This window comes from Anguilla anguilla, chromosome 12, assembly GCF_013347855.1.
Source record: "Anguilla anguilla isolate fAngAng1 chromosome 12, fAngAng1.pri, whole genome shotgun sequence".
NCBI classification, from domain to species: Eukaryota; Metazoa; Chordata; class Actinopteri; order Anguilliformes; family Anguillidae; genus Anguilla; species Anguilla anguilla.
The window spans coordinates 10,611,674-10,623,277 of record NC_049212.1 but is presented as its reverse complement, the minus strand read 5'-3'; the positions used below and the strand labels follow the sequence as shown (position 1 = coordinate 10,623,277).

At 43.4% G+C, this 11,604-nt stretch overlaps 1 protein-coding gene across 1 annotated transcript; it reads right to left on the bottom strand.

Annotated features, from left to right (window-relative positions):
- Positions 1-744: 744 nt before the first annotated feature.
- Positions 745-8,611, bottom strand: mmp20b (matrix metallopeptidase 20b (enamelysin)). The gene is made up of 10 exons (XM_035384289.1): positions 8,469-8,611; positions 6,982-7,220; positions 6,212-6,360; positions 4,957-5,082; positions 4,196-4,363; positions 3,788-3,944; positions 3,279-3,412; positions 2,598-2,754; positions 1,693-1,796; positions 745-1,085 (listed from the first exon to the last, which is right to left on the bottom strand). Exons 1-10 carry the CDS (start codon positions 8,592-8,594, stop codon positions 913-915), a joined length of 1,533 nt encoding a protein of 510 aa, XP_035240180.1. The 5' UTR covers positions 8,595-8,611; the 3' UTR covers positions 745-912.
- Positions 8,612-11,604: the final 2,993 nt, after the last annotated feature.

Here is an 11,604-nt window from a genome sequence, read left to right as displayed (position 1 = left end):
GCGTATGTGCTGCGTGTGCATGTGCGTGCAGGCACGTTCCTGTGTACACTACTATTGCTGAAGACCAGGATAATTCCCAGTCTCTCACACTGTGAAACCAAACTGCTTCTTTTTTTGTGTAATTTAAACACTGTTTAAATTACTTTTTACTATAAATTAATCAAAAGACAAAAGTATGTAGTCCCTACCTCTGTGTTTGAATTCTTGCTTTACTCTCAGCTACTGTGTCCGAATTTAACAGATATCAGTTACTTGACATGATTCTGAAAACCTGCCAACGCTTGAACCAGTTCTTTGCGTCCATAAGGCATGCTGGGATATGACCGGAAGGATGAGGAATATGGCGTGATAACCAATCAGACCGAAGATCCGACCTGTAAATTGTCCTCCATTTAAAAGTTTTATTACACCCACAAGCGACTGATTTTGGGAGGCGAGAGTGATGCCAGATGATCTTGGAGGATGAGTGGCTTCACTATCAGGGATACTCTGATTGGGTACTGATTCAATCAGAGTATCTGATTGATTGATTGATTAATGTCACTGATAGGACAGAGATTCCACTCACCAGGTCTAAATCAGTCCTTGATTAGAAGGGAGGAATGAAAACCAACAGCACTACTGGCCTCCAGGACCAGAGCATCCCTGTAGTAGAGCTTTAAATAGTGCTAGCATATGACAAATATATTTAGCACCATATTTTGAGAAGTATCACTGAAAATAATTCAACAAAAACATTCAAAATGACGTTAGAATGTTTATTTTGAATAAGCGATTGAGAAAATCAGCAGGATGTATTAGTTATATAACTGTGATAAAAGTTTTGATAAAATAAGTATCAGGAGTAGTCATTTAAACTTCAAAAATACATCTACAGGTTGGGGTCATTTCGATCTAAGCTTGGTGTGGCGTTTACTGTGCATTCTGGCATAAATTCGCAAACACGGGCTCATGCCTGGGCCTCTTCTTTAACGGGGACTCCATCTTGCACCCCAGCCAGCTGTTCGCTTTGTCCACCCCGGCGACGCACTTCCGCGACGCGTCATACTTGTACACCTCCGGTCCGCGGAAAAAATGGATGAATCCTGGGGAACAGAATCCGCAAATCAAAAATCTGAAGTTTATTTACAGCATATAGCACATTTTGTACAAGGATTTCTACGCAATGCGCTTCACAATAAAAATACATAAATAAGTCAAATTAAATAAAAGATGACTGCCAGCTAAAAAGGGCATTTTCAAAAACATTCTGATTAGACTCCCATTTGATTGTGAATATATGTTATAATGAGTTCTATAAAAAAAGGTTCTTAGTTTATTTCATGTTGATTTTAATTTCATGTTCTGTAAAGTTTTTTTTCAAGGTCAAAAAAAACAAAACAAAAAAAAAAAACATTCCATGCAGGTGGCTTACTATCCATAGAATAATGAAATGTCAGATTCATTATTTCATAATTCAAACTGGTTGGAAGCTCATGAATTCAGAAATCTTGGCCCCTCCCAGCCAGGAGGAAACCCCCCAATATTGAGCAAGCAGTGGCAATCTACTGCACAGCACCCATAGTCTTCTTGTCCTTAAATAACTTTTAAAAATCACTAATTTATGTCATGGTTATTTTACTTTTTCTTCGCAGAACTCTAAGGAATGTGGGAAAGGTCAGAGGTCAGGAAGGCAGTGGACATGGTACGCACCGTCTCTGTAGACGGCTGCATCGACTGGAGTTTTAATTCCTGGGAAATCATCACTGGTTTTCCGGGGGGATGAGTCCTCCATGGTCCTGCGATTTTCATCGTAGCTGGAAAAAAGATGGATCACACCGCTTTTCAATGCTTTTTCCCTGAATCTGGACGCTGTCGTGCTCACTCCGCATCGCTCCGCCGTCAGTCTGGGAGAGCAGAGAAGCGCCCGCTCTCCTGCAAAGCCAAGTGAACGGGCTCCTGAACAGCCACCACTTCTGCTCACGCCGTGATTCACAGTTTGGGCCACTGAATACACTCTATGGTCTGGTCTGGGCTCGCTCACACAGGGGAGTCGGGGGAAGACACTTCTTGAGTAGCGCGTAAGACCTGCAGGTGCCCGATGGACCAGCAGGGGTCACTGTTGTGCACAAAGAGACGTCGTCATTCCAGTTGGCTGAAACCTGCCTGTGTCTGGGTGATGCTAGAGCCAGGCGTGCTACCGCTCACATTTGGCACTGGCGCCATCCGGATTTGGTAGCATGAGACCCGTGCACCACAACAGTGGCTTGAAGCTGCAGTTGGTAACTTTGTCAATGTTTTCTCCCCCCGGAAGCATTTCATGTGGCCTCTGACATTTGGTTGTTTACAACCACATCGCGTATGATTAAAGAAAGATAATAAAAAGCCAACATGAAATGCTGCCTGGTTGCGATTGTTATTAGCCTTAAAAAGAACATTTGATAGCCATCTTTATGGTTCATTGCCCAGCCCTAACATTAAGAGCACTTTCCAAACCATGAACTGTGTACTTTCCAATCCAAAAAGTCGATGAATTTAAATTGTACAACCGTATCATGAAGCTTCTGGAATTGAATGGCTGTGTATATGATGTCGGGACCCTGCTTAACACTGCTCACCTCCAGTAAAGGTCCTGTGCAAAAATCAGGGTGTGTCCTGTGGTGTTGACGTGCACCGCTGCGTCAATCTTCTTCACCTGTCTGGGTAACCCAAATCTGTGGATGGGTTTGGGACGGCTTCGTACTCGGGACCCGTTCACAGTCCAGAAACTGGAACCTGGGGGTTTACACATGGAAGGGGGGGTTTGGGGGGGGGGGGGTTAATTTTAGAATGGGGATAATGGGTGGGGTATTGGGATAAGGTGTCAAAATTGAGTTTTTGGGGTTTGCAGGTGGGGGTTTAAGGTAGAATTTCAGACATTGGAAAAGGAGTGATAGAGAGGGATTTAAGGGTTAGGGGATTGGGATGGGGAGTTAGGGTGAGGTATTAGGGTGGAGGTTGAGAGCAGTTTTAAGGGATAGGCAGATTAGGATGGGGTGTTGGGGTGAGGTATTTGGGTGGACGTTGAGAGGAGTTTTAAGGGATAGGCGGATTAGGATGGGGTGTTGGGGTGAGGTATTTGGGTGGAGGTGTAGAGGAGTTTTTAGGGATGGTGGATTAGGATGGGGTGTTCGGGGTAGGGTGTTAGGAGGGGTGCAACAGGGGAGAAGAGGACAGGAAAGGCACAAATAATAATAAGCTCAGTGTTGGAACCGGCAGTAAAAGCGCACCCCTGTTTTAAAGCCCCACGGGCCCATTACCTGCAAACAGGTATAGCGAGGATCTGCTGGGAATGGAGTAGGCCGCATTTACGCCTGACCGGATTTTTGTCAGGAATTTCTGGACAGGGGCCGCTTTGTCATCATCCTGCTGATCGGGCTTCATCCACAGATATCTTAGTTGTAGTGAACATAAAAAGAACACAGAAAAGTAGAACAGTAGAACAGCAGTTATCTGATTTGACAGAGCACGTGCGGTTGGCAGTCCGTACTAAAGCTATACAAAATGAGAACTCGTGATATATCACAGCAAGGTAGAGCTGTTAGGCAAGACATCTAGCCATGCTAAAATTCACACTAAAACATGGATTTGAGCTCCATGTTGCTTTTATAAAATGGATCCATCTACAGACATCCTTAGACTCATAAAAGGAGGAAAAGATTGTTCTAAAACTTTAGCATAAGGCAAGGTTAGTCCTCCCACACACAAAAGTCAGTATCTGAATAAGGACAGCTCCATTCCCGGGTGGAGGTTGCAGAGTCCTCCCTACCTGCCTCTGAAGAACAGGACGGTCTCCCCCAGCGAGGTGACGGCGTCGAAGGCCAGGCGGGGGCTGCACTTGTCCCGCACGCGGTAGGGGAAACGCCGGCCCAGGAACCAGTTGTTGAAGACGGAGGCCCACGGGGGCTGAGCGCGCCTAGCTGGAGCTGCGGTGGCAAAGACAACACGCGTGTTTCCACTACATTACCCATAACTCCTGCTTTCTCTCTGCCTGTGATTGGTTCTCTTCCAGCCACTGCTTGTGCTCTGATTCATTTATAATAATTTATTATTCATATATAAATCAAACTGAATTTCATATTTTCAAAAAGCTTTTCAAAAATAACCATCATTATTTCTTTAATTTTTTTTAATAGTTCATTTTACACAATATAAATCGGGAACTTTAGAAATGTACCTGTTGGACTGTAGAGGGCGCCGATCTTGCTGGTGTCCTCTCGGGAGAGGACGTTATTGCGGTCCCTCTGTTTGTACGTGGGGTACATCAGAGACGCCTGGTTTCTGGAATGTTTCAGCCCAAGGGCGTGGCCGAACTCGTGCGCTGCCACCAGGAACAGGTTGAACCCTGAAACAAGACACGGGAGGATTTAAAAACAGCACAGGCATCATCGCGTGTTCGGGATGCATGTGAATATTAATCAGAGTGCTCAACAGTTAGCAAAAAGCTAATATGTTATATTAAGTCCCCATTAATGAATTTAATGTAAGATTAGCATGAATTTTTCAGGGTCTGTCCTTAATTAGCCATTACTGACCCCACTAAATTACTGACTCAGCAGAACAAGCTACCTTACCTAATGCTGAACAGCATTAATCCATGTTTGATGAGCTTCCTGAAGTCATTTGTAACAGGTGAGTCGTGCTTAATTTACGACCAGTACAATAAAATGACTCACTAATGAAATTTACAAGCCCTGTAACACAATAAATCTATTTTAGTAATACTAGTGCAAATAATGCTCATGTATTACAGTGATTACTGACACCACATTTTCAGTAGTTAAACCCAGAAAAAATCAGCTTACTCAATAATTCATCATTTGTTTTCTACTGACTGGTACCATTGGTTATTTTCATCAGTCATTAGTGCAGGAACACGGATAAAACTCTACTGGCGGTGGAGTAGTTCAAAGTCTCTGCCACTAGGGGGAGGTTTACCATCTGACCCGGTGGTCCAGCTTTCAGCGTCATCGAAGTGCGTGTCCCCTCCAATCCCGTCTCCGGGGCCGAACGCATGGGCCAACGTGCCCCTGGGTCCATCGAAGGGGTAGGAGTCTCCATGTGCTGATCCGTGAAACGGGGGGGGGGGGGGGGGGGCGGGGAAACACAATCGGGGAAGGGGGAGCAGTCACTTTACTAAAGAGTTAATTTATTCATTCAGTTCTAGCTGTTTCATATCAATATTGATGTGACACCATGAGAGGTCGGTTGGGTAGTGTCAACTATGTCAAGAAGTACATAAAACCAGGGTTTCATAAAAGTAAAGCTTTTAATTTCGTCATAGGGGTTGGAAAAAGGTTAACTCAAAAAGCTTCTTCATAAAAAAATGCATCAATGAAAAAAAAGGTCTCTTCGGCAATCAAAACACAAAGTTCTTGAAAAACTCCAAAAATTATCAGTAAGAGGAAAAACTCAAAAATAGTAGGTTTTACCAGGAGAGACCACAGGCAAGGTTTGTTCCACCACTTCTCGTTTGTTCACAATGGTGAAAACATAGGCCTCCCTTGAGGCAATCACTGTAGTTGATATCCTTCAGGTGTGCTCACCTGCACACAGACTCCAGGGGATTGTAGTTTTTTAGAGGGCGGCCATTTATGTAGTCTCAATCGTGGCCACCAGATGGGGACCTTTTTACAGTCTCTGATGGGGACATAGCAGTCATCAGCCAGTTAGTTTTGGTGTTGGCTGCAGCCACCCAGAGGGGAATATATCTTCCCTCGAGAACCCAACCTCTCGTGGTGTCACATGATTAGTACTAGAGCATGTTGTCCTGAGCCTTTGCCCTAGACAGCTGCCGGGTCTGCTGGTTTTTGTTGTTGCTCAGCATAATTGAACAATTAAGACAGTTGATCAGACAATTAATCTGGCTCACCTGGTTTCTTGGTGATAATTTGTTTACTGGCTTTAAGCCAGAAACAAAAAGCAGAAGACCTTATGGATCCTCAGGACCATAATTTAATTGACTTGTGGAGTGCGTACTGTCTAATCAGGTTTGTAGTAAATGTCTATGAAGCTGTCTGCTGTTTGGTGTTTGTAATTACCCATGATATATTTGCACATGGTGTTTGCCACAATGACCTCATAAGTCACTTAATACAAAAGCACTGGCTCAATTAATAAATATTATCATAATCCAAGTTTCGATTATAAATGCTTCCGTCATCCAGTTATGTTATTAGAGGCCGGCACCTACATCTTGTGGCGAAATCAACCAAGATGTCCGCCTGGCCGGAAGACGACTTGACGAACTTCAGCGGGCTGGCTTTGCTCCAGACGTTCAGCGCCGCTGCGATCTCGGAGTCGACCGTGTCGGATGGCAGGTCAGGGGTGTACCGCACGACTCTGAAAGGTCACGTTTCGACCACACATTACCTTTACTCGCTCAAGCAAATTATGCAGTGCGATGACACTGTACAGGGGTTTTCTTTTTAATCACTATCAATCATTACATTACATTACATTTATTTAGCAGACGCTTTCATCCAAAGCGACATACAAAAGTGCATATCAAGGTCATTGGAACAACTACAAAACACAGGTTCGATAAGGTACAGTACTCATTTGGTACAGTTATTCATAGCCAAGGACACAGTCCAGTTCACGCAGTGAACATTATTCTGACCTAACCTATGCTAAGTCAAACTAGGGGGAAGTACAAGCTACAACATTAGGACCATAATACAAAGTAAAATAAGCACTGGAATGGAGGTACATGTGGCATGAAAGAAGGGACTTTAAGTGAGAAATGATTCGCAATCATCGTTATCGCGTTTTTAGTTTATTTACTTGACGATTCACTTTAAAAGGACAATTGCACGGTTGCAAACACCAATGTACACGCACAATTAAAAGAGCATCAAGGATAGCACAAAAAAAAGTCACAGGACTTATTTCCATTGTATCGCGTTCTTAGCCCGCGTACGTGGCTGTTGTACAGAGCCGCAGTCCTGGCCCGGTCCTCACCTGTATGAAATGGTGCTCTTGGTCCACTTGCTCCCCTGGTTGCTGACGTACTCGTGGACGTCCGGCACGCCGCAGCGGGGGGACCTCATGACCTCCAGCGTCTCCGAGTCGAGGCGCCCGGTGGCGTTCAGCCCGAAAAAGCTCTGCATGTCCCTCACTTTGGAGGCGAGGGCGGAGTCGCTCCTCTTGCTGCGCCTCTGCGGCGCCACCTGCAGGTCGTAGTAGTGCTGCAGGTATTCCTTCACGTGGGCGGGACGGTGGAAAGACACAGATGAAAGTTATAATCGGCATAAAGTTGTCCCTCTGGGGAAAGTTAAACAGCGCTCAGTATTTATTTCTGTTTTGTTATTAACAGAATTAGTATATAGTTGTTCAAATTAATAATTTTAGCATATCCATCTCTGAAGCTGCTCAAATAGTGCCCCATGAACTGTGTGTATCGTGTTTCAGCAGATGAGTGCCTATAAAGATTTCATTATAAAATATGAACAAGAATGATCGCAGTTCCATTGTACTGGAGCATCGCAGAACATTCTGCCTTCGATTAGAATGATCTCCATATTCAGGGTGTGTCAGCTAATGACACACCATCTACTTGCAAAGCTGGATGTTAAGCGCTTAGTTTACAATCACGGTCTTCTACGTTATGTTTATCTGAAAGACTAGTCATTAACACAAGAATGTCCTTTTTGCTTTGTTGTGAGATTAACAGCTGAAGTTCATTTTCAAATCATGATCTGACAAGCTGATATTGTTGTCATGTAACCCAATCATGAAACTTGTGCCTTCAGTATTCTAAAGCTTGATATCTCTCTAATTCCCTGCCTGCAGATGTAACTCTATAATCTGAAGGTCAGTGTGTGTTTTCCTGAAGCTTTTGAGTGCCTTTCGAGTAGGTTACTCAAGAGTAAAACCACACTGTTCCAACTTGGGATTCAAACCTGCAGCTATCTGGCTGCAAGAACGGTCACATGGCAACAATGGTTCACCCCCTGCCGTCTGAAAGGAATGTCTGCCTGAACATTCAGATCAAACAGTATGCCATCAGAGGAATCTGCATTTAATTTCTGTATAGCATTTTAATAGGGTTTGTGGTCCCTCTTTGTGGATGAGTGAATGTGCATTTGTGTTATCTCTTTCATTGCTGAGCGGACACTCCCACAAACTTGGCTTTCACCACACAATCTTTGTCTACATGTTTATTATTTTTTTCTGGGGTGTATCTTCACTTCAGCGGGACGATTAATATATGCTACCACATCATAAATAGCAAAAAGAGAGACAAATATAACTGCCACTTAAAATATATCACATGACTTGCGCTTGAAAAATTGTAACATAATATTAGCATTGTAAGCCCTCAAAGCGCATACACACAAGTGAATGTCCTCTATTACCCCTCTTATAAGCAAGAATGGAGAAAGGGTGCATCTGCCTGCTGAGAGCTCCTCAATCTGTGCTCCAAGCCAATAAAAGGGTGCTCTTACTGTAGCCATGGTGAGTTCGCTTTGGGTCACTCTGTCATCAGCAGGTCCTGCAGCAGGTGCCAGGGGGTCCGGCTGGGCCAGGGTCAGAACCACGGCCCACGTCCACAGGAACAGCAGGCGACACATCCCCGATTCCTGACAGGTGAAACGTCCTGACAATGGCTGACCTGGGCTAGGTTAGGAATTCCGCGGAGCTGGTGTCCTGGTTAAAAAACAGATTGCCTTATAGCTTGTTATTGTGACTCATTTAGGTGAAACTGAGAAAGACGCAAAACTGAAGCATGAAATTTGGGAGGGGTTAAAGGAGAGAGGGGAAAAAAACCAGCTGCCTGCATTGTTTTTTTTATTCCAAACATTCAACAGGACTTCATTAATTAAACATGAAATCAGAGGGATAAAAACATGATGGTTTATGAGAGCATTTAGCCCAGGAAAAGTGCATACATAGTATGCATATGAAAATGATTTTTATTCTGAAGAAGATGTGCGTGCCAGTAACTGTGACACACATCTTTTTGCATTTAGTAGTCCATGCACTTCTCTTTGCCAACATAACAGCTGTGAGTCTCCTCTTATAATGCTTGATGAGGTAGGAGAGCACATATAAATGCATGAGGCCATTCCTCCATACAGAATCTTCTCAGATCCTTCAGAGTCCTTGGTCCTCACGTGTGGACTCTCCTCTTCAGCTCACCCCACAGGTTTTCAATGGGGCTTAGGTCAGGGGGCTGGGATGGCCATTGCAAAAGCATGATTCTGTGCTCAGTGAACCGGTTTTGTGTGGATTCGGAGGTATTCCTCGGATCACAGTCCTGCTGGAAGATCCAACTATGACCAGGTTTTAGTCCATTGGCCGAGGCAGCCCGATCTTGATTTATAATCTCCCGGTGTTTGATGGAGTTCATGATGCCTAATAAGGTTCCCAGAGCCTTTGGAAGTAAAACAGCTCCACATCACTGACCCACCACCATACTTCTCAGTGGGGATTAGGTTCTTTTCTGCATGACCCTGTCTCATTTTATGCCAAACCCACCTTTTTTTCAAGCATCATAAAGGTATATTTAGATCAATATCAACAATGTGGCACAGCATCAATTAAACTAATTGCATTACCTCTGGACGACCTTGTTTGACAATGCTGAAGAGCTTTGGAGCTTAACCGGTCAGAATGTGGAAGATCTACCCTGATTGTGACACATGAAACACTGCCGTATGAGTCAGCCATTTTCAGCCACAGTTCTGTTTGGAAGTTTCAGAAACATGTACTGATTACACACAGTTAATCCTAAAGAATTCTAAATGCTTATTATTGCATGAGCAAAAACAAAAAGGGGTTTGGTTATTTCACAAAGTGGGATTTGTCATAAAACAAACTAAATAAAAAATAAAAAAAATGACCAGCACTCTTGCAACTCAATATAGGTTGTAATTCAGTAAATCTCTGTTCCAATTCCTTTTTGTTTTTCCAGTACTTAAATGTATGGCTGGTTCAAAGGAAAGCAAAAAACCTACAGGGACTGCTGACCTCCAGGACATGCCTTTGAGAATCCTGCTTTAGAGTTTCTGGGCTTTTTTGACATGCTTGCTGGTGTATACCTTGGTTGGAAAACATTAAGATGGCCAGGATTCGTTTGTTAAACTGTTCAAGAACAGAACCGGGGTTCAAAGATTCAGTAAACTTTTAATTTACAACAGTGTTTGTGACAAAATGAGCTTGCTCTTGTCTTTAATCCTGAGTCAAAGTTTAATGAAAAGTTGATTAAATTGTGGGCCAAATATCAGCATCTGTGCTGGATCGGTGGAGCTGTTCATGAATGTCTGGGGAACGTATCAAACGGACACGGGATATGTGTCACCAATTCCTCCTGCTGACCCTTTCCTTGTGTTTCCGTATCTCGTCTGTGTTAATTGGCTTGGTTGTGATGCCTAAATGATCATTTCTTTGTTAGTTTTCACACGTTAATTGATTGTCTGCTTCCGTAGTGTCCCTGCTGAGTCTTAGTGCGAACTTTCCTAGTTCTATGGCTGTGTTTCTAGCCTCATGAGTATTTTCCCTGTTTCATCGTGTTCTCCTGTTTGCGTTTTCTTGGTATTTTTGTATCTCGGGATTATTATTATTATTATTAGTAGTAGTAGTACTTTTGCCAGTAAATTCTCATAAGATATAATAGGAGATGGTGGAAGTGAAATAACTCTTCATTATGGAAATATTTTCTTCGTTCTCCAAATACCGTAGTAACTGGTGGAAATTGTTCTAAAACGGCGAAGGGGGTGTTTTTCAGCATATGTTTCATAATTTTTTGCTAGAAAAAAAACTTTTATTTTAAGCATGGGCTCAAGCCTCCTGTATAGACGACTGGTTGTTAGTAGTTCATACCGCCGGTCTCCTGTAGATATTTATGGTAAATATTTTAGTGTAATTGAAAGCAAACACTGTAGGCACGAAAAATAGAAATCCTACGGAAGAAACAGGGGCGTTACAGTAATGTTTGCGTTAAAAATGCGCATCACCATGAATCTGACTCGCATACACACACCTACCTAGCATGTTTCAGTAGATGGTGGGGGACTTCACAGAGCTAATTCTGAGTACTCTCGATCTGTACGATGAGTGAGTATGAATATTTTTGTCCGTGGTATTTTTTTAGTCCACAACTTAAATATAATTTCCTTCTTTATCCTTTCGGTAAAACAACAACAACACAGTTTTCAATAAATAACACAAACAACCAAACAAGCACATGGAACAAGCTAGGGCGCTTTAAAATGTGCTTTAGGTCACACCACGTGGCTCATCACCACGTAAATGACAGCGCAATCCTCGTGTTAACTATGGCTGTTGGATCTTTAGACGAATCTGTTGCTTATGGGTTATAGGGTTTCTCAGCCGCGTAGGCATAAACCGGAGACGGCATGTCGATGCCGAGTGTTAGTATTGCTCAGTATCCCCTGTTGAGTGTTGATGTGACCATCCGCCCCACGCAAACCATTTTGAAGCAACAGATAACCTCAGGAAATACCGCGGCTTGCACAATGCGATGCTGTAAACATTGCGTAATTATGGAGGGAATCGTAACAGCGTTGTAAGCGCAATAGCTACGAACGTTCGGGTGGATATCGCAAATCCATGCGGATT